Genomic DNA, 24934 nt, shown 5'->3' on the forward strand with positions numbered 1-24934 from the left:
TATATTTTGATTTTTAGGGTTGGGGTGGGGGCACAAACATGTTTTTTATTTTTCTACATAGTAAAACGAGAAAGAAAAGTAAGGTTTTCAGCCTCAAATAGATATAGCAAAACTGTGATATCGTCCGAAACGGAACGGATCAGAATGAAAATGAAACCAACTAAACTAAAAATAGATTTTCAAAAATACTTTTAACACCGAGAGGTTTCTGTGGTGACTTCCTTCTGTGAACAGATCGGTGATACGAGGGTCTTTTCCAGCTGTAGACATCAGGACCCATATTTTCGAAGCTATCTTACCCTACGAAATCATAAAATCATCGTAGGATGTGACGTCACTACAGCACATGGGTTACTGAGTAGTTAATAGTCTAAAACTGCTTAAACGGTTAAGAAGATAATTTTCTTTAAGTTTCTATAATGCTTTCCGGATTTTTTTCTACGCTAGCTACGGCCCTGCAACCAGATTAAATATAAAACTTTTATACATATTTATAGATATAGCAAAACGGTGATATCGTCCAAAACGGAACGGGTCAGAATGAAAATGAAACCAACCAAACTAAAAATAGATTTACAAAAATACTTTTAACACCGAGAGGTTTCTGTGGTGACTTCCTTCTGTGAACAGGTCGGTGATACGAGGGTCTTTTCCATCTGTAGGTCGTCAAACACGATGAGATTTCTCATTCTGGAATCCAAATAACAGTCCTTTTCCAAATTCTCAGGTATACCTTGAACAAATTTCACCCGAATGGTTGCCTCAATGATGTTGTAGAGGGGTTGCCATCGTTTGTAGAGCCAGATGATGTGTTGGGGAGGCGGGTGGATTGTACTGTCCTAAATAAGTCTATCCACACGACGTGGGCCCCGACACGATCATGGTGAAGGGATGGATTAGGAAAGCAGGAACCATAGGAGCCGGTGCAGGAGCTATAGGAGCCCTAAGAGCCAGAGCAGGAGCCCTAGGAGCCAGATCAGGAGCTATAGGAGCCAGACCAGGAGCCCTATGAGCCAGAACAGGAGCCCTAGGACCCGGGACAGGAGCCCTAGGAGACATAGAAACAGGAGGCGGAGCTATAGGAGCCATAGGAGCCTGAGCCTGAGCCAGAGTTATAGGAGCTGGAACCATAGGAGCTTGGAGTTGAGTTGAATGGAAGGTCTTCCAATGACGTAGCATGTTTGATGGTTTTGAAAAAGTCTTTGGATATACAGGACACGATCTTCTGTCCATGACATGTTCAGGAATAAACCAATTCTGATTCATGATGTTGACTGTTGAAGTGCTCGACGTGAACTGGCGATGTTGAAACTGCCACGCCCCCTTTTATAGTCTTTTTAGAAATGCTTCTGCCATTTTGGGTCTTTCCAACCCGTACCAATTTGTTGTTCTTGTTGTTTCCATTTTAGATCGGCCTTGGCTTGCTCTTCCACCTGTTGTGTGGGGGGAGACCATGACCACATTGGGTGCCGGGGGCTTGTTCTGTTCCTTGTTTTCTTTCTTCCACGTAGGATCGTAGAGTTCCAGACATCGATCCACACTGTACATGATCTGACTTTTCCCAACACGTTGAACGGGAAAGTGAGGTTGAAGTTTGTCTTGTGCTTGCAGCTTGTAAACACGGGTCCATTTGTCCACGTCGGGAACGTACAACTTGTACTGGTCTGACATGTTACTTCTTGGAAATGTATTTTATTTATATACCTTCTTCCTGTGACTTTCCCGTGTTATTTTAACATTTGAATTTGTGTCTGTCTGTCACACAGAAGTACCAAACATAAATGAACTTGCCCTCTCATCTGATTTATAAATTTCCCAACCAGGACCCCACTGAGCCAGCCCAGGGACACATCCAGGGACACATATTTACACTAGAGAGACACATTTTAGACTGGAGGGACACATGCAGGGATACACTTACACACTACCCTACTTTAGCTATGGATATTGGAAAAAAATATATGTAAAGTAAATCCATCGAGGTACCGTTCACACCGAGACATGGTTTTCAACTGACCTATAGGTCATAAAGACATGCTCTTTATAAATAACAGATTCAAAAGATACAACACAATATTTATTGCTGAACAACAGATTCAAAATGTAGTGCATAAAATATATGACAAAACATACAGTTATTACACAAACATACAGGTGTCTCACACGTGTTTAAAACATCTAATGTTTTAAAACATAGTTCGCATATGGACATCTTGTAGAGAGTCTGTAATGTTCCATCACTGGATCATCCATCACTTCCATCGGTTGGCACATAGACCGCAGCAGATACGTAATACGTAAGGTCTTTTGTAACAGTTTCGGGCCAGTTGAATCACTTCTCCTCTTGATCTGCACTGCCGACCATCTCAGTTGTACTTACTTGATGCAATACTTCGTAAAGATCATTTTATGTTGGGTCCAGTCGATTATAATTGAAGCCACTAAGTGTGGGTTTATATTCCTTGTCCCCCAAAATGTAAGTTATAAAAACTGAAAGAAACTTGGTAAGTACAGAAACAGGGTTGCCACTCACATGAGATTTCAAAATCCCCTGACTTTTCCCTGACTCATCTTCAGTTTTCCCTGACCAAATAATTGTGCTAAAATTAGGACAATTTGATCAAATGTATCTAGATTAAGTTTATATATTGTTATTTAAAGTAAAACAGTTGACTTTTGTATGTGTTCATAGTAACATTGGATGTTATAACATGTACAACAGTTTTTACAGATGAACTTCATCATGAAGGTGTCGTCAGATAAAATTCTTAAATTTGCCCAGTCAGGTAGCCCGATACTCAACGTCTATGGTAATACGATAATGTACACTAGATATGATTACAATGCATTGTATGAAGCAAGAGTTTGTACATTATTTCAATGTCTTGTACTGTTAAAAACATATAAAATACACTTACATACTTGACTGTTTAGAGCTTAAGGTCTTAGTAGTGCAAATAGCCTGTGAAACCGTCGAAGGTGTATACAATAAGTAGTTCCTAACACGGTAAGCTGGATTTGTGGGGATACAGAGACAGTTTGCTTGCAGATGGTTATCTATTTGTATTTCATGTCACCTAAGACATATGTTGAGGTTAGTTTGACACCATTTCCTACCAGATTTTAGTTATTGGACAAATACACACAAACATTTTTGGTTAAATTATATAGCCAAACGATTTAGTGTTGTAACACCTTAAGCATGTGCTTACAGAATACCCTCAAAATGAATTTTGACAGACTAACAGCAGGTATGTGGCCTTGATCACAGAAATATCGGGGTGGAATGGTTGGTATGGCACAAGTGGAATGATTTAAAGTCAGCGAAATGTATCACAAAAATATGAACTTCAAGAACATTCAATGCAGCTAATCATGGGGATAAAGGTGTATACACAATTTACCCAATCTAATTAAAATTAGCTCCACTATTACATGTGGATCTAACAGCAGCCCGTTGGAGATCATGTCCAGTTGACCTTTCATTCGACCTTACTTGCAAAATCATGCCAGTGATTTGAAAAGTATTTGAAATCATTCAGGATTATGCCAAGGGTACACGAAATGATTCGGGTGAATTACGAAGTATGCCAGAAACTAATTGCAATATAAAATTTTATATAAAATTCGTTTCAAGACGAAAAAAAACCCCGTGATGGTATAGCCATAAAATCTGTTTATACTAGTATACAATCCAGAGTTTATTACTGTACTTTTCCCCCTGCTTTTTCAATGTTGAAATAGACCAACAAGTTCGCATATTGCATAAATAGTCTCACCCGATATTTTTAGAATTTGTATGCTCCCGAATAACGCTATAAAAGGCGAAGTGTAATTGGTCGATATTTAAATCGTTATTTATAGATGAAATGTCACCTGGACATGGGAGTCCATGTAATGCTGTTAGATCTACTGGTAGACCCAGTAGAGCTAATTTTAATCAGATTGACAATTTACTACAAAGGCTGGAATCGTGTCCATATTTATGGATACATGGACAGACAATCTGACTGCAGACAACTTCTTGTCATGGTATAACAACTGACATGAATAATTCCCTGGGTACTTACTACTATGCATAATGTGTAAGACAAATGGAATGAAATGTTAGTAGAATGTGCAGTGAAAAATTACTAGACATTCTCCATTACCATTGAATATCCATGCATGATTTCATATCAGGCTTCATCATCGTAGGCTACCATTTACAAGATTTATTTTATTAGAAACAACATGAACGCGGGCACTACATTGGTTGACAATCATACTTTGTCAGTTTATCTGTTACAATGATAGTCACAACTAGATTTCTCAGTAAGCAGGTGCTTATGGAATATCCCCCGCAACGGCCGTGACCCAGAATGAACTATGCATATGTGAAATATCATGGCATACCGTCAAAGGAAAGTTATTCAAAATTTACGAGACTTAATCAACCCTAAATGTTGGAACATTCTATGTTTGTGACCTTGATCTCGCTGTAAACAAGGGTCGTAGATTCATTACAGAATAATGGATGATTGCCATACAAATGCATGTGTGGAATTCTATCAAAGAAAATACAAGTTATCAAAAATTTACGAGACTAAGTTTTGTGATGGAAAGACAAACGGACAAGCTGATTCCAGTATACATGAACCCCCAACTCATTGTGGGGGTATAAAATACAATATCGTAAAATTTCCCAGCCAACAGTACATATTAACAGGTCAGGTCAGGTCAGGTCATAGGGCTTTACGTGCACATTCAGAACAAGCTGTTGTAGCGCATGCCTGTCTGGGGCAGAAAAGCCGGGCCTCGGCCGGCTCCTCCGCCCAGGACAGGAAATATTAACAGGCCTTTCCCCAGCCATTTATAGCGCTGTGGTATCCCAGCGCTTTAATTAAAAAAAAACATGGTACCATAGCGCTTTAAATTTCAAACTGACGTCAGCAATATCAAGCTCATGTTGAACAGAAAAAATATGAGAAAGCGTCTAGTCAGACAATGATGCGCAGAATTGTAAAAAAAGAAATTGTAGATGAAACGAGTGGAATAAAGCTAGTCAGAATTGTCTTGGACAAAAAGGAAAATATGCTGAGTGCAAAGAAAGTTGATGTTGGATTTGCATCACAGGCTATTATTTAAAAGTTAGAGAAAAGTCAGAAAGCATCTCAGCTCCAGTTGTTGGACTTTTATACTGGGTGTCTAACTTTTATTAAAGCAATGGTAGAGAAAACCGTTGAAAGGTCCACTTTGAAGTATTCAGTTGTTGGATGCCCGACTTCTCTTGATCCTAGAATCATGATTCGTGACCCGGACACTGCAAGTTGTAAGTTTCAGTAGTTGCTGTCAAAACTACTGTCACTTCGTAGATTCAGCGCAGATGAATGTGATGAAGCAAAGCAACAGTTTGAACACTTTCTCAAAGAAATTGAGAGAAACGTCACAACAGTGAGTGCAAGAATTTTGATCCTGTAAGCCAGAAGCTGGACACTTTCTACTCCGATCTTTTTGATGACGAAGAACAATACAGTGTCTTGTGGAAAGTGATAAAATTGGTTCTGATTCTTTCTCACGGTTAAGCTGACGTCGAAAGAGGTTTTTCTGAAAACAAACAAGTTGTGTCCTACAACATGGATACTGATACACTATGTGCACACCACAAAGTATATGATGGAATCAAGCAGTTAGAATGCGACGTTCACGATGTTTGCGTTACCAAAGAAATGTTACAGTCTTTTTTTTACAATTCTGCACATCATTGTCTGAAGAATATTTTGTAGATCTTCAGCAATAAACACAGCCATTGGTTTCACAGTTTGGAATTTCTCAAGATATGGTTTCAACAGCCTTGCCAGTGTGATGAAGAATTGAAGCTTTGCAGGAAACAGTGGGTCTGTGCATTGCTGTGTCATAGTGAAACTTAGAATCTTCGGAACCTTACTCTTTGGACCTTTTAGAGTCTCTTTCACGTATTTGATCATGTTTTGCAAAATTGCAAGAGCTCGTTCTGCAACTGGTGAATCCTCCAGCCATCTGGTAGAGCAGAAGTGCAAAGGGAGTTGGTTACTACCAGTGAGTTGGATATAATCTTCTGCTCGAGCAGGGACATCATGGAAGAGGTAATGAAGACTTCGAAGAAGGCTATCTATGTTCCACCCCGTCATCTACGCACCAGGCTTAAAGGTGCCATGAATCACATGGAGGCTACAATTTCCCATATTAAGCAACATTGGCATATCTTCAGAATTCTGTTGTTATACTAACTCATCATAAAACTTCCAGTTTGTTGTAGGTCCATCCATAGACACTTGGATCATGTTTGCCTGATCCAGTTCTGCCAGACCTTTATGGAAATGCTTCAGCAAGTCGGACGCTCTTGTGTGGTGCAAGAATTCTGAATCGAAGTAACGGCTAACCACACGTTTTTTTTTTTCATTATCCCAAAACCTTAGTATAAGGTTTATCTGTTCTTCCTGTAAAACTTTACTGAAGCTTTCATCAAATGACACCGAGACACCGACAAAGCTAAAATAACATTTCGATGGAAGTATGGCGCCAGTCCGAATTTGATTAAGTAACAACACTTTGTTTTACCACATGAGAATTGTTTGGAAATTTGAGAGTCAGGGAAACATTTGCAGAAATAGTTGGTTAGTGTTTTCAAGAGTTACAAGAATAGTGTTGCATAACTGTTTTAATTGCCCATAGAATCTCTGCTTCCAGAGTTGCATCTTTCACCAGAAATGAAGTCATCTTGTATTCGACAGTTCCACTTGAGTCTGACAATGTCGAAAGTTGCTGAGCCACATGGTCATGATCACCTCCACCGGCACCTGAACCAACTGATTGAGCACTTGTACACGCTGTTGTAGCACGGGACCAGTGTCTATTGATGGTTTCATGTTCACTCAAGGGTTTTTCTCTTGCTGATTGGGCAGCTTGGTGTTTTTTATCACTTGCATGAGATGTCAAAGCACGTCTGCTCATGTTTCCAAGCTCAAATGCACGTCCAACACACAATACGCACTTAGCTTTATGAGCATCAAATGGATGTCTTCTGACCCATGATGAAAACTGGGGGTCCTTGAGCCATTCATTGTTAAATACAGTTTGATTACTCATTTTGTAAATTAATGTTAGTTACTAGTTAGTGGAACTACACATGCACCACCACCCTCTAGCCTGCAAATAAAATCATTTGTCAAAGACCTGCAATGGACGTGACATTTGTCAAATTTTGTGTTAAAGTTTATTCTGAAAATACCTGCTACTGCTTGATGATTTTTTACACACATTACCAGAGGGGGGCATCTGTCATGCAGCACCTCCATGGCGCTACATGATCACCGCATAACGAAGTGCCTAGAAGACATTGTAGCCAAATATTATTAAAATCTGTCCAGCGGTTAAAAAATTATTCACTTATTAACACATTTGCTAAAATGCTACCCACGCACATATATATATGTACAAGACTATCGTTGTATCCACTTTTGCCTATCTGTTAGCAAATCGGCTAATATTAAATAAGGCACAATTTCAAAGATAAGCTGTTGCATAATGATAGTACAGAAGATTGCCATAGCAATCTACCACAGTGGGACACTAGCATATATAATTGGACCAAGTGACAATTGTCAGTTTATCACATTTACACATCATTTCGCACTTGAAACATTGTCAAAAAATTCAAAATTTCCCTGACCAAGGCTGGATTTCCCTGACTTTTCACAAATTTCCAAATTTCCCTGACCAAGGTTAGATTTCCCTGACTTTTCACAAATTTCCAAATTTCCCTGTCCAGCTGTAAAATTCCCCGACTTTTCCCTGACCTTGAATTTCCCTGACTTTTCCCTGACCTGTGGCAACCCTGAGAAAGAAAGAATAAGGTTACCAGGTTCCTAGTAGAAATCTGGCAACAAAAGAGAGAGCAGCTTGGTAATACTACATATGCATATAAATAGAATATGTCTACATGGTTAAAAGATGTCCAAAAACCTTGATGTAAATTTTTTTATGAATGCCTCATATATTAATCTAGATGACCTAAACAGAAAATTGGCTTCAAGATGATTTGATTTAAAACAGTAAAAAAACGTTTGATGATGCATCATCAAAAAAGTGTGAAAAATGCCCTTTTCCCTATATGCCTCTGATAAAGACATTATAAATAAATATTAAAAGCTATATATCAGCTAATGTAGAATTGTAACCGAATACAATAAGCCAAATTGCATGTACATAGGTCATTTTGCTAGTGAATTATGATAAATTTGCTAATTTGTGGGATTTTGGTCAAAATGGCTGCCAAAATAGCCTTAGCTACCGATCAAGAATGTCCATCAAGTGATTTTGGACACTTCAGATATCAGACTAACTAAAAATCCATGTTGGATCTGTTCATCAATTTGGTACTCAAATTCCAAATTTTGAGGTCTGGCTCATGGACGTTTTCTGCTAATTGAAAAGCGTAGCCCATGAAATGGTTACAGCGGGTTTCCTCTCTCAATATCTGTGTGGTCCTTAACCATATGTCTGACGCCATATGACCGTAAAATAAAATGTGTTGAGTGCGTCGTTAAGTAAAACATTTCCTTCAGTCCTTCCTTCCTTCAGTTGCTATGTTACGCAAAAGTATTACACACCCCTAATTCATTAAACTCTCGCAACTTTACGATATCGCAGTGCAATGCTAACAGACTTGCAAAGAGGATGCTTTGTTGTCTAACAGAAACTAAGAGACCTTTGTGAATTAGGCCCCTGACCATTTTTAGCAACATAATTTTTATTTATTTTGTAATGCATGCATGGAAGCATACTATTTTATTTACACAATTTACATCTGGAGATGAAACATAAAAAAAGACATTGAAAACTAAAATTGATAAATATTATTGCTTTTAGAGAGAAACATTTTTAATACGTCATTTGTTTTATTTTCACCTATATTCCATTTGAAAAAATATAGCAATTATATCCACCAATATGAGACACAGATTATGCATACAGTTCTACTTCCAACTGGAGCCTCTTTTCGTCGTCGTTTGGAGCAGCTTCTTGTAAAGGTTTTATTTCCGTGTCCATTTTAAGCTGAATGAACCAATCAACGAACTGCTTACTCAACGCAGACACCATGACGTCATCTTGCTTCAGGGCGTCCAAGGCAGCCGCCAGGGATGATGGGAGATCTGGAGCAGTGGGGTCGTTAGGAGGAGGACATTTTATCTTGTTGACAATACCATCAATACCAGCTGCAAGCGTTGCTGCATATCCCAGGTATGGGTTGCATTTCCCACTGGGAATTCGGTTTTCAATATAAGTGTTCTTCATGTTGTAATTTTTCACACGAAATTTTGCATATCTATTGTCTATGCCCCAGAAACATTTGCCTGGCGTCCGAGTCTGAAATAGGCGGCGGTAGCAGTTGACTGTTGGAGAACAAAGAGCTGTCAGTGCCCCAGCGTGCTTCATCAGTCCGCCAATCCAATAGCGTGCAGTGTCTGACAAACAGTCTGCTTGTGTTGCATCATGGAAGACGTTGACTTTCGCTTCATTGTTCCACAAGGAGAGATTAAAGTGTGAACCTATGCTAGCCTCTGTCATCTTTGATTTTGAAACAAACGTCACTAACAAGTCATGCTGTTCGGCCATTTCGAAAACACCTTGGACAAACCCAAAAGTCGAGTCTGGACACTTGATTCCCCACTGCGGCTTCATGACACATTCTATCATACCTGGACAATGTTCGATGAGCAATTCGCCGATTTCTACGCCAGATTCGAAGAGCTGCGAATCGAGTTCGAATAGAAATGGTTCTACTCGTCTAAAAGTTCTGTTCATGCAGAAATCAAGCCCATCAAATAATGGCGCTTTTGTTTGTCGATTCTTCAACATGAACTCCATTTCGAATCCGGAAAATGAATCATATCCCATGACTTGCAGCCTCTGCCACTGTCGTTTGGCTATGTATCTGGGACAGGCCTCCTGGTATTTCAGACTAGGCAACCACGCTGTTTCACAGTAGAATTCGGCAACTGTGAACTTGCCATTGCCAGCCCAAGGAAGTGGATGTAGTGTGTCCAAGTCAGGAAGGATAGCCATATTTCCCGTCTTTGTGACTTCTTTTGGAAACATCATCTCACTTCTTTGTCCTAACATTACTGCTCCTGGAAAATATAACATGCATGCAACTTCAGTTCAACAATAGAATAGTTTTTCAGAAATTAGCAAAGCTCCAATATTTGCTAAGAGACGCAAATTGATGAAGAAATGCGGGCGACTTTCAACCAAAACGTCGTAGTGGTATTATTAAATTTTTTTTAGGTTTGAAGAAATATGGCGAGCCACCTGTACTAAAACTGAAGGAATATTTGGTGTACGACAGGAAGTAACCTGGCACAGGAAATGTGTCATTAAATATAGCAGAGATATCACATCCTCATTTTTGTGCCCTGACGTCAAAGCTTATGGGCATAATACAGCAGCGCGATAGTGGTTAGGGAACTAGTCCGTCCCATCTATCCTCCTACAAAATGATGTTGTTGTTGTTGGTTTATTTTTTTTGTTTTTTTAAATAATTTAATTTTGGTTTAACATTAAAAAAAAGAGTAAAATTGTCTCAGAAATAACACACAAACATTTTTTTTTTAAACTATATTTGTATGCAATTTAGAAGACAAATCGGCTCAGAAATAAATAGCCATGCACGGTAGCAAGTAGATATTTTGGGGGTCTGACTAAGACTTGAGAGGGGGGGGGGGGGGGGGGGGTGGGCGGCGGTTGACTGAGATTGAGGGCGGAAAGCAAAGTTTCTAGGGGGAAAACTGGATGTCCTAAAATGCAAGCTTGCCTGATAGCTTGTATTAAATTCTACAGTATGAAAAAGGTATTTCCTGTGGGAAAGACTATTGGTAAGTATATATTTTAAATAGAAAGAACGACTTAAAATATCATACAAGCCCCCATCTTCATAAATCAAGGCTAATATTCGTTCCTCGTATTCAGCCTTGATACATGTAGTCAAGATTACTGATATCCACTACTAGCGCCCTCTATTGGAAGAAAATTTGTAATACCGATTATGTCCCTTACACGATGACATCGCTGACTAATCACAGCATCGGTAACATGTGACAATCTTGAAAGCAATATCAAAAATTAACCGCCGAAACCTTTTTTTTAACATATCGTGACAAACACGACACGTTTCCACGGAAGCTGACGCTGCCATTTTTGTTTACAATAACAAGGGAATCTATAAGGAGCGTTGCGATTCGTTGCAATCAGATCTCATAGCATCCAATGAAATTTAAGCATTTTGTGGCACGATTTCTTGACGACATGTATCAAGGCTGAATACGAGGAACGAATATTAGCCTTGATTTATGAAGATGACAAGCCCCCTGCAGGAACTGACGTCAATGTTGAAAACACAGACTGTGCAATTCTCGTGTATTATGTTCTCTTCTCTCTATTTTAGTCCAGGAACATTAGGGTTTAACCCAGAAATAAATAGTACAAGAGACGTAAAGATATAATGATCGTCATGTAATCTGTTTACGCATGTAACCCACTTTCGTTATCGACCTTAGCAAGTCTATTTTTTAAATATGCGGTCGGATTTTTAAAATAAAGAATAAAAGAAGCTTGAACCAGTAAAACGGTTCAGCGTTATTCATTAACTACGCGAATCATCTGGTGTGGGTTATTTTCAAAATTAGTTCAGTAGTACATATCCTTTATCAAAAAAAAAAAAAAAAAAAAAAAAAAAAAAAAGAAAAAAAAAAAACATACATAGGAAGGGAGATTTAATTTTTTTATTTAACAACGCATTCAACGCATTTTATTTACGGTTATATGGTAGAGGACTTATGGTAGAGGACCACAGAGACATAGGGAGAGGAAACCCGCTGTTGCCACTTCATGGGCTACTCTTTTCGATTAGCAGCAAGGGATCTTTTGTATGCACCATCCCACAGACATGATAGTACATACCACGATCTTTGTTACACCAGTTGTGGAGCACTGGCTGGAACGAGAAATAGCTCAATGGTCCCACAGACGGGAATCGATCCTAGATCGATCGCGCATCAGGCGAGCGCTGTAGGAAGATGACGGATACCACATGCAAATAAACCCAGCACGTAAAAAAAACTAAAACATTTTTGGATGCGGCTGAAAAAGATCAGTCGCGTACTGGATACATTTGCTAGTAAACGTAGCTTTACATAGAAAAAGACTTTAAAAATACAAGTTACTTTGAATTTTAAGCATCCATTACTGGCATTTGTAAACTGTTGAAATAAAATTCGAAATCTAAGTGGATTATTTAGTTGTTGTTGTTTTTTTCTTTTTCTTTTTTCCCATCGTAAACATGGGAATAAAGTGTCACTTCGATGTGTACCAAGATTTTCTTTTTTTTTTTAACCATATGGGTAATAATACTAATAACGTTCTATACCTACCGCTGTAAATAGTTGTGCCTTTCTCAAAACTGTCAGCGTTGCGAACAGGAAGAATCTTCCCACGAGAAGTGCCATTGATGTCGCAAAACGTAAACTGTACATACTGGTACTTTGACAGCTCTTGTCGAGTGCTCTCAAATTTGTCCATGGCGAACGTTCGAATGTGGGTGAGAAAATGTTAAACAAACAACAACGAAACCGACAGTCACGATGTAGGCCTACTAGTCATTGTGGTACATAAAGGCTATACTCGGATCAACCATGCATTGTTGTGCAACGGACTAGAACGACGACTAGAGCGACGATGTGGAACCAAAAATAAGCGAATAGAATTCTGTTTTCTATATATTTATCTATACAGCGAAACCTGTCTAAACCGGATCACACACCGGGACCTACTATTTATTCGATTTTTTCATGACCGGTTTAGACAGGTTTACACACACACACACACACACACACACACACACACACACACACACACACACACACACACACACACACACACACACACACACACACACACACACAGAGAACATAACATGATGTAAAAAAAGAAAAGAAAACCCGAGTAATTTCGAATGAATTTTTTTTTATGGCCCTTTTTGCCGTCTTACACAACCTACGCACGGCTGCACTAGCTGTGTTCCGTCACTTACTTCTGGATAAATATACACTTGACTAATCAGACGACGACATGTTTTGGGGGATCGATCAGTATCAAATCACCCGTTTTTGGTCAAATTACGTTTGTTTGTGAAAAATTAATTTTGATCATAATACTTATACATAGTTTTTTTGAAGCGATCGGTTGTCGGCACTTCTGTTTCTTCGACTGCTAACATAAACAACCGCTAGGTGGCGTAGTAGTCCAGAACATCGGGGAATCCCAAATGACACGACTTAATAGAGACAACGACTTAACAGGGTGAGAGTATACATACAAACCCCTAAAGGTATTGCTATGATTAACGAGAAGAAAAAGAAGATAATAATAATAATACAAGTAGTATTATTGTATCATGAAATTTAAAATATGATGAATATTTATAATAATTGTTAGAAAACATGTTTTATTTCCATAAATTAGCGTCCCAACCACTGAGACGCAGCCTATATTGTTACAAGCGTTTTGCAGACGACACTGACGGTGGCATTTTCATAATATATATTTGAAAACAGACTTGAAATATTGGGAAAGATGCAATAAAATATAAAATGTACATATTTAATTATACAAAGTAATTAAAAAATATACTTGGTCAAAGTCGGATATATAATCATAGAAAAGGCAAGCAACTAACCAAGGATCTAGGACGGAGGCGATGTTTATTTTTTTTTTTTTTTTTTTGTCAGCACCTTCAGATCAACGTAAAAATTAGTAAGGAAAACGCAGCTAGTATATGCATTTTTCAGTATTTAATGACATTCATGATAACGTGTTGCTTAATAATCCGATTTTGTCTACATTACTACATACTGTGAAAAGCAGCGTTAATTAACACCCCCCCCCCCCCAAAAAAAAAAAAAAAAAAAAAAAATAATTTATAATTTACTTACTTATTTATTGATTTATTTTCGTGTGTGTGTATATATATATATATATATATATATATATATATCTATGTATGTATGTGTGTGTGTGTGTGTGTGTGTGTGTGTGTGCGTGTGTGTGTCACTGCAAAAGTTATCATTATCATTTTCATTAGTATTATTAGCATTTATTAGTATTATTAGCATTTATTCAAAACCGTCCTCCATCCAAAACCGTCCCATTCAGGGGTGCACAAATGTGAAATTGTGATGGTTGCCCACCGGGCAACCAGTAGCTGAAGTTTGGTTGCCCAACATCATCTCTTGGTTGCCCACATATTTCATAAAAGTTTCATTTTATTTGTTTTATGATTTCCTTGGTTGCCCGTCGGGCAACTCTTTGACAAAGAATGGTTGCCCACCAATTTGTGCACCCCTGCCATTTGACTGTAGTGTTCTTTTGACAAAATGTGCATAGAGCTAAGCATAATGTTTTGATTACGTCATATTTCGTTCACAAATAAAGCCTCGGTGAACCATTACGAAAAACATTGCGGGGAAAATGCAGCTATTTTATATGTATTTGGGCGGGCTGGGGGTAGGGTTTGCACTTTGGCACGATGCTAATGAGCGAAACGGAAGTTGGTTCGATATTCAACGTTCAACATTCAATATTAAAAATTACTCTGACAGAACAACATTCAACATTCAGTATATTTTTTTGAAAGATGCAATTAACATTCTTTAAAAACTTCAATTCAGATACAAGAGTTTGTCTATGAAAACAACCAATTTAGGATCATTTAGGAATAAACGATAATATGGGATGGCTCGGAAATAAAGCAAAGTGGTTATCCACGCAAACATTTACTAAAGGTCGCAATTCGAAGATCAGCTCAATATTCAGATTAGACCCACAATTCTGAAACTAAAAATAGAATGTTTATCATATGATAAACGAATGTTCAGTAGTGCACATCCAACACATATATAACAAACACGGGGTGGCTCAGTGGCAACTTACCAAGTAACGCCCCATTACTATATATGGTACACAGTGTAAAATCAAGCTACCAACAATTTTGAAACTAAACATACAATGGTTATCATATGATAAACAAGTATTCAGCAGTGCACATTCAACCCATATATAACAAACGCGGGGTGGCTCAGGGGCAACTTTCGAGGTAACACCCCATCCATATATATGGTACACAGTGTAACTACACCATACTTAATTGGAGTCACGCAGCTCTGAAACTGAACATAGAAAGTTTATGAAATTCTACAGATCCATCTTATAGTGCACGTTCTTCGGTAATGTGATGAGTCTAGGGTGGCTCAAGACTCTTATCTGGACGTGACGCCCTGTTAAAGGTCGAAATTCGAAGATCAGCTCATTATTCAAATTAGACCCACAAATATGAAACTAAACATACAATGTTTATCATATGATAAACGAGTGTTCAGTAGTGCACATCCAACCAATATATAACAAACACGGTGTGGCTCAGGGGCAACTTGCCAAGTAACGCCCCATCATTATATATGGTACACAGTGTAAAATCAAGCACTCAACACATTTTATTTACGGCTATATGGCGTCAGACATATGGTTAAGGACCACACAGATTTGTTTAGAGGAAACCCGCTGTCGCCACATAGGCTACTCTTTTTACGACAGGCAGCAAGGGATCTTTTATTTGCGCTTCCCACAGGCAGGATAGCACAAACCATGGCCTTTGTTGAACCAGTTATGGATCACTGGTCGGTGCAAGTGGTTTACACCTACCCATTGAGCCTTGCGGAGCACTCACTCAGGGTTTGGAGTCGGTATCTGGATTAAAAATTCCATGCCTCGACTGGGATCCGAACCCAGTACCTACCAGCCTGTAGACCGATGACCTGCCACGACGCCACCGAAGCCGGTGTGTGTAAAATCAAGCTACCCACAATTCTGAAACTAAACATAGAATGTTTATCATATGATAAACACGTGTTCAGCAATGCACATTCAACCCATATTTAACAAACACGGGGTGGATCAGGGGCAACTTTAAAGGTAACGCCCCACCCATATATATGGTACACAGTATAACTACACCATACTCGTTTGCAGTCACGCAGCTCTGAAACTGAACATAGAAAGTTTATGAAATTCTACAGATCCATCCTATAATGCATGCTCTTTGGTAATGTGTAGAGTCTAGTGTGGCTCAAGACTCTATCTGGACGTGACGCACCGTTAAAGGTCCCAATTCGGAGATCAGCTCAATATTCAGTTTAGACCCACAATTCTGAAACTAAACATAGAATGTTTATCATATAAAAATCAAGTGTTCAGCAGTGCACATTCAACCCATATATAACAAACAGGGGGTGGCTCAGGGGCAGCTTTCAAGGTAAAGCCCCACCCATATATATGGTACACAGTGTAAATTCAGGCTACCCACAATTCTGAAACTAAACATAGAATGTTTATCATATGATAAACAAGTGTTCAGCAATGCACATTCAACCCATATATAACAAACACGGGGTGGCTCAGGGGCAACTTTCAAGGTAACGCCCCACCCATATATATGGTACACAGTATAACTACACCATACTCGTTTGCAGTCACGCTGCTCTGAAACCGAACATAGAAAGTTTATGAAATTCTACAGATCCATCCTATAATGCATGCTCTTTGGTAATGTGTAGAGTCTAGTGTGGCTCAAGACTCTATCTGGACGTGACGCACCGTTAAAGGTCCCAATTCGGAGATCAGCTCAATATTCAGTTTAGACCCACAATTCTGAAACTAAACATAGAATGTTTATCATATAAAAATCAAGTGTTAAGCAGTGCACATTCAACCCATATATAACAAACAGGGGGTGGCTCAGGGGCAGCTTTCAAGGTAACGCCCCACCCATATATATGGTACACAGTGTAAATTCAGGCTACCCACAATTCTGAAACTAAACATAGAATGTTTATCATATGATAAACAAGTGTTCAGCAATGCACATTCAACCCATATATAACAAACACGGGGTGGCTCAGGGGCAACTTTCAAGGTAACGCCCCACCCATATATATGGTACACAGTATAACTACACCATACTCGTTTGCAGTCACGCTGCTCTGAAACCGAACATAGAAAGTTTATGAAATTCTACAGATCCATCCTATAGTGCATGCTCTTTGGTAATGTGTAGAGTCTAGTGTGGCTCAAGACTCTATTTGGACGTGACGCCCCGTTAAAGGTCCAAATTCGGAGATCAGCTCAATATTCAGTTTAGACCCACAATTCTGAAACTAAACATAGAATGTTTATCATATAAAAAAAACAAGTGTTCAGCAGTGCACATTCAACCCATATATAACAAACACGGGGTGGCTCATGGGCAGCTTTCAAGGTAACGCCCCACCCATATATATGGTACACTGTATAAAATCAAGCTACCCACAATTCTGAAACTAAACATAGAATCTTTATCATATGATAAAGACATGTTTAGCAGTGCACATTAAACCCATATATCACAAACACGGGGTAGCTCAGGGACAACTTTCAAGGTAACGCCCCATCCCTATGTATGGTACACAGAATAACTACACAACTCTCGTTTACAGTTACACAGTTCTGAAACTAAACATGGACATTGTATGGAATTCTACACATACATTCATGTTCTATGGAAATTTGAAGAGCCTAGGGTGGCTTAAGACTCTATCTGAAAGTAATGCCCCGTTAAATGTTGAATTCGCAGATCAGCTCAATATTCTGAAACTAAACACAAAATATTTATTATTTGAGAAATAGGTGTTCAGCAGTGCACATCCAACCCATATATAACAAACACGGGGTGGCTCTGGGGCAAATTTCAAGGTAACGCCCCATCCCTATATATGGCACACAGAACAACTACACAACACTCGATTACAGCCAATCAATTCTAAAACTAAACTTGGAAATTTTATAGAATTCTACAGATACTATAGGGCATGTTCTATGGAAATATGAAGTCTAGGGTGGCTCAAGACTGTGAACATGACGCTCCATTAAACGTCGAAATTCGGAGATCAGGTCAATATTCAGATTAGACCCACAATTCTGAAACTAAACATTATGATAAACAAGTGTTCAGTAGTGAACATCCAACCCACAAATTACGTCTCAGGGGCAACTTCCCAAGTTACGCCCCATCCATATATATGATACAGTTTCCTCTGATAATTACGTGTCAGAATTACCAAATATTTGACATCCAATAGACCATGATTAATTAATCAATGTGCTCTATATTGTACATTACTGACCACTACAATTGTAAGTATCTTCCGACGCTTATGTAGTAGAAATGGTGTAGAAGCCATTGTTCACGCCTATTTCGCTATTTCTCGTTCCAGTCAGAGCACCCCAATTTGTATATGAAAGGCCATGGTATCTGTTATCCTGTCTGTGGAATGGTCCATATAAAATATACATCGCCACTAATGAAAACCTGTAGCAGGTTATGTCAGATATATAAATGTTTGACATCCAAATATAACCGATGGTTAGTAAATCAATTTGCTCTAGTGGAGTCGTTCAACAAATTAACTTTTAACTTTTTAATGTCAGGGTTACAATATTCATTCTGCAAATGAGACCAGAAAACTAAAATTGGCCTAATTACTAAGATATCACACGTCATTAGGATGGCGTGTACACATTTTAGACATGACAAATTGAGATGTCCTTACATTGTCTGATGTTTCGTTTCTGCCAATTTCAAAATGGCAAAAAACCCTCAGTATAACAATATACTAACATTAAGTCTGGTTTAACGCAATAACAATAGTAGTCCAGTAAATTAGGGACTTTTGATTGGAAAAAAATAGGGGAGAGATGAAACTTGGCAGATACGTTCGTATGACTATCAAAAACAACATACTAAAAGTCCCCAAGTGTCACGTGCGAGCTAACGTCACAATAAGGAAATGACGTCATACCACTGCGACGTCTCTGAACATGGTAAAGTAATGAGTGACTACTGAAAAGTACATGGTTCAGAGCAATTGTGGATGCCGAAGAATGTTTGCTTTGTAGAAAGACACTGCTGGAAGGACCCACAGTGACTGTGACAAGGGGTCTAGATACTATAATCAACAGTAGTTTGCGACGAAAAGATGAAATAGCTGGTAAATTGGAAGGACTAAAATCTGTTTGTCTGCACGTGGCCTGCCGAAAAACATATACTCGAGACTCTAGCATCGTATCTGTGGTTCATCCGTCTCCCACAAAGGTAAACAAATTCAGATCATCACTCCTGGCATTTGACTTTACACTCCGTTGTGTGTTTTGTGGAGATGAATGTGATAAAGTTGTTGACCAAAAGAGACCCATGGATAGGCGGGAAGTATATGAAGTCCGAAGTATATCTTATAAGCAGTCAATTTTGAATAGGGCATCAGCTCGTAACGATGACGGGGAAGGGGGGGGGGGGGGGGGGGGGGGGGCATATTGTTGGTGCTCGCTTAGATACCGTTATTGATTTAGTAGCTGCTGAGGCAAAATATCACAATAGTTGTTACAAGAAATTCTTCAAAATGCCATCCAGTCGTAAACGTGGTCGTCCTGAGGACGACAATATTGTTGCAGCATTTGAACGTTTATTTTCTTTCCTGAGAGAAAATGATGAATGCCAATACTCTCTGAAAGAGCTACTTCCAACGCTTGGGGAGTATCTTCCAAATTCTACAGATATTTGTTCTGAAAAAACAATGAGGCAAAAACTCATAGAGTACTTTGGTGATGATGTCATCATAACACAACTGCATGGAAGGAAGGCAGTTGCTTGTTTCCGTGACACGGGCTATAAGATACCAAGTAGCTCATGGTATACTCAGAAATCGCAGGATGAACAGGAAGAACGCTTACAGATTGTTAAGACGGCTGCTGTGATAATCAGAGAAGATATCCGTTCAATGGTATACAAAACAGATGAGTATATGCCTGCAAATACTGCAGTTGATAGTGTGATGTCGGTTGTTCCAGAAACTCTGAATGTATTTATGAATAATGTTATCAACAAGCGAAAGAAAGGAGTAGAGGATGACAAAAGAAGAAGATGTGCTGTTATCAATCATGCTGTTATTTCTGCGACCAGACCAAAATCCTTTCTGTCTATGATCCAGGTTGGACTATCTTCGTACATACATAGGCATGTTGGTCACGCCATCTTGTAGACATACTCTTCAGTATGGGTGTTTGTGCTTCTAGAGCAGAATCGAAGAGCCAAAAAGCTCCAGGCCGCAGAAATATTGTTCACTGATGACATGCCTATCACCATTAAACAAGATCGATTCTTGACAAATGGAGAGAACAAGAACAGGTTGATTGAGCGTTTGACAGTGCAATTGGAGCAAGCTGGTATACGAGTAAAAAAGGCGGCAGCAGATGCTGATATAATGATAGTTCGTACTGCAATAGAACTGTCACATCATAAAGTTGTCATAGTTGTAGGTACCGATACTTCTTTAAACCTGGGAGTGGAACAACCTCTAACAAGGTGTATGCTATCAGACATGTCCAGTGCCGTCTACCAGTGGGATTCTGTCGCATGCGATGGCAGGTTGCGATACTACTTCTGCCCTTTTTAGACAAGGGAAAAAGAAAGCTTTCAAGCTACTGCTGAAACGTTCGGATCTAAGAAAATGTGTGGATGTCTTCAATGACCCCTCCTCATCTGAATGCTGTATGACATCGGCTGGTGAAGAGTTCCTACTGGCGCTTTATGGAGCTCCGAGGACAACATCATGCCTGAATAAGCACAGATACCACTGCTTTGCGAAGTGTCCAATTCATACCAAACTCCAGCTCGCGTCTCTTCCACCAACATCTGCAGCAGCAAAAGAACATTCCATGCGTGTTTATCTTCAGGTACAACAGTGGCTAGGTTGTGACTTACCACCAACTGAATGGGGTTGGAATCTAGTGAATGGACAGCTCCATCCAACTCTTACTCGTAAGCCTCCAGCCCCAGATACTCTTTTGAATTTGATTTCATGCAACTGCAAGACTGGTTGTGAGCGAGGATGCGGGTGAAGAAAAGCTGGTATTAAGTGTTCACGACTCTGTGGTCATTGTCGCGGTGGTGGATGTAGCAATTCTGAAATGCCAGAGACTGATGAACGAGAAGATGATGAGGTACACTATGAAGAGCCTAACGAGCTTGTGCAGTCAGACAATAATTCTGATGATGAGGTTGATGAAGATGACACATATCTACAACAGAACGTCATTGCTAGTTGTGATGTTTATTCGGAGGAAGCTACAGCCTAGTTCACAGAATAGTTGTAAGCTGGGACAAAAAAGAAAACTTAATACAGACTAAGTATGTATATAATGGACCTCGATGCCTCTTGAATAAATCATTGTACCTGTTAATAATGACCGATAATAAAGAATTTGTATGGCAAACGTGATTTTATAAGGCGATGACGTCATTTTCCGCATAACGTCAAATGCTCACACGTGACATGCGGGGACTTTTAGTATAGCATTCCATAGTGTCCCATGAACATTCCCACCATGTTTCATCTCTCCCCTATTTTTTTCCAATGTTTGACCAAAATTTTTCCAATTTTACTGGACTATAGGTTCAAATTTCTTTGTCGACATAATATTTTTTATTAGACTCACTGTACACACACAACAATTGAACAACAAAAGGAATGAAATTATTTAAATATATATATATATATATATATATAAACCCGACTCGACTCAGTCTAGATATACTCTTTAAATCCGTTCTTTTAGTACAGTAAACACAAAGAAATTTTAGTTTTGCGATAACAATACAAATATAGTTCGACATCAAATAATGACGTCAAACGGCAAAAGCCTTGGTAGGATAACGATATTCGATTTGCGTACACACAAATGGAATAAATAATGCTTTCCCACAATTCCTGTAGGATTGCAGGATACAAATAATAACTGGTTACTGTCTTAAGATATCGGTTTTATCCTGCAAAGGTTAGAATGGCGAATGCAGCGAGGCCGATATTTTCATAAGACAGTAACCAAACCAGTTATTGCCAATTATATACATATACACGCGCGCGCGCACACACACACACACACATGTATATGTACGTGTACGCGTATGTGTGTATATATATATGTATGTATGTATGTATTTATATATATGTGTATGTACATGTGTACATGTATGTGTGTATAGATATATGTGTATGTATATGTGTATGTACATGTGTGTGTGTGTGTGTGTGTGTGTGTGTGTGTGTGTATACATGTATATATATATATATATATATATGTATGTATGTATGTATGTATATGTATATGTATATGTATATGTATATGTATATGTATATGTACACGTATACGTATATGTATATATGTATATATCATATAACATCATAGGTAGTGTATCCAATGTAATCAAAGTATGTAATCATTTTCACATCACATACTTTCAGAATTTGACACCTTTGCAAATTACATACAAACGTACTACGGTGAGACTGCAGAATCGAGGTATGTATTAACAGTCGACAACAAAAACAATTCATTAGAAACGTTACATTGAAAACTAAAGAGAAACAAACACGTCATGCACTAGTTTATTATTACTTATCCTGCAAACACTGTTTCTAATGGTCGATTATGACAAAGCAGGTATAAACGTATACTGGTAAAACCCACAGTTATTTGTGAATCTTCAGCTGAAATTTATGCATGCTAACCCCTGGAATCCTAAATGCCATCTTCATAAATCAAGGCTAATATTCGTTCCTCGTATTCAGCCTTGATACATGTCGTCAAGAAATCGTGCCACAAAATGCTTGTATTTCATTGGATGCGTTGAGATCTGATTGCAACGAATCGCAACGCTCCTTATAGATTCCCTTGTTATTGTAAACAAAGATGGCAGCGTCAGCGTCCGTGGAAACGTGTCGTGTTTGTCACGATATGTTAAAATAAAAGTTTCGGCGGTTAATTTTTGATATTGCTTTCAAGATTGTCACATGTTACCGATGCTGTGATTGGTCAGCGATGTCATCGTGTAAGGGACATAATCGGTGTTACAAATTTTCTTCCAATAGAGGGCGCTAGTAGTGGATATCAGTAATCTTGACTACATGTATCAAGGCTGAATACGAGGAACGAATATTAGCCTTGATTTATGAAGATGCCTAAATGCCCACCTATGGTTTAAATATAAATAAAGCTTCAGGTATTTTTAGTCTCAAGAAAATTACAAATAATATCATAATTATAAAGAAGACTCATTTTAAATATTTTTAGTTAAATGTTTGTTACATTCCAAAATGTATCCTCAAATTGCATGATCTTAGGTGTCACACAAATATACCAGTGATCCAAATATATGTTTGTGAAAGGAGATCCGGGATATCATCATGTGGGTTGAGTAGTAGGATAAGATAAGTACGACGTATAAATGTAAGCGAAAGTCGACTTTCATTCAGTTCATTCGATTCGACTTATTTTCTTGCTTATATCCAAGTAAGGTTCAAGCATGCTGTCCTGGGCACACACCTCATCTATCTGGCTGTCTGTCTAGTGTTTAGTGAGAGAAAAGAGTGTGTAGTGGTCTTACACCTACCCACCGAGTTGATAAAACAAACTCGCTCTGGGTGGAAGCCGGTACCGGGCTGCGAACCCTGTACCTACCAGCCTTAATTCCGATGGCTTAACAACGACACTACCGAGGACGGTAGTCAACATTAATTTATCGCCAAAACTCGGACATAGCCAGATACACATACAGGCACGCGTGAAAAACACGTAAATATACGCCACGAGTGGTATATCAAATAACGTGATATGTGCTATTCAGTCTGTGGGATGATGCATACAAAAGACCCCTTGCTACTAAATGATGAGTTTCCTCTATAAAACTCTTGATGCGCGTTCGGTTTGGGATTTGTCACTGTCGGTGGGACCATTGGGCTATTTCTCGATTCAGCTAGTGCACCACGACTGGTATATCAAAAGCCATGGTATGTGCTATCCTGTCTGTGGGATGGTGAATATGGAAGATCCTATGCTACTAATGGAAAACAACATGTAGCGGGTTTCCTCTCTATGACTGTGTCAAAATGACCATATGTTTGAAATCCAATAGCCGATGATTAATAAATCAATGTGATCTAGTGGTGTCGTTAAACAAAACACACTTTTTAAATATATATACATAGATACACACACACACAGAGAGAGAGAGAGAGAGAGAGAGAGAGAGAGAGAGAGAGAGAGAGAGAGAGAGAGAGAGAGAGAGAGAGAGAGAGAGAGAGAGAGAGAGAGAGAGAGAAAGGGGGGGGGGGGGGAGTATTAACATAGTGTTTTTCGGTAGCGTCAATGTCATAAATTAGGAATAACAAATATATATATATATTCCTAATATATGATATTGACGATACCAAAACTCACGAGGGTAATAATCTCTTTATCATGTTTCTGTAAACTGTACACGCAACTTTAATTCCATACCGCCGTTACTAGATGTTCAAATGACGTAAGAATATGTGGCGCGGTGTCTTTTTGAATGAATTTTGGTGTCCTTACATCAAATTAAACTAGTGCTTAACGGTTTTTATTTTTTATTTTTTTCTGAACGCTATACAGATTTCCGTGTAAAGTTACTATTGAAATGTTTTATTTGATCACTATGAATGCATACGTCAATTGTTGAGTGTCACCCTAGTTAATAAGCATAGTGCCGTGACTTCGATTAATTTGCAAAGTTATCAAATTCTTGAAGTATGTGATATGAAAAATATCACATACTTTTATTTCACTGAAAATGAAAGATCTTATATGATAAACACACACACACACACACACACACACACACACACACGCACGCACACACACACACACGCGCACGCACGCACGCACACACGCACACACACACAGATAAATAATG

General features: G+C 38.7%; 1 protein-coding gene across 2 annotated transcripts in view; it reads right to left on the bottom strand.

Annotated features, from left to right (window-relative positions):
• Nucleotides 1-8898: 8898 nt before the first annotated feature.
• The window catches only part of LOC121373234 (lengsin-like), a 33565-nt gene continuing 17529 nt past the window's right edge, over nucleotides 8899-24934 (bottom strand). The window contains exons 1-2 of one of the 2 annotated variants that reach the window (XM_041499736.1): nucleotides 12450-12646; nucleotides 8899-10151 (exon numbers count right to left, since the gene is read on the bottom strand). In XM_041499736.1, the coding sequence (XP_041355670.1) occupies nucleotides 8983-10151; nucleotides 12450-12597 (1317 nt within the window). In that variant the 5' untranslated portion in view covers nucleotides 12598-12646 and the 3' untranslated portion in view covers nucleotides 8899-8982. Of the gene's footprint in view, nucleotides 10152-12449; nucleotides 12647-24934 lie in introns of those variants that run through there. The other variant, XM_041499744.1, reaches the window with a different exon arrangement.

The sequence above is a fragment of the Gigantopelta aegis genome, chromosome 1 (assembly GCF_016097555.1).
Source record: "Gigantopelta aegis isolate Gae_Host chromosome 1, Gae_host_genome, whole genome shotgun sequence".
In the NCBI taxonomy this organism is placed as follows: Eukaryota; Metazoa; Mollusca; class Gastropoda; order Neomphalida; family Peltospiridae; genus Gigantopelta; species Gigantopelta aegis.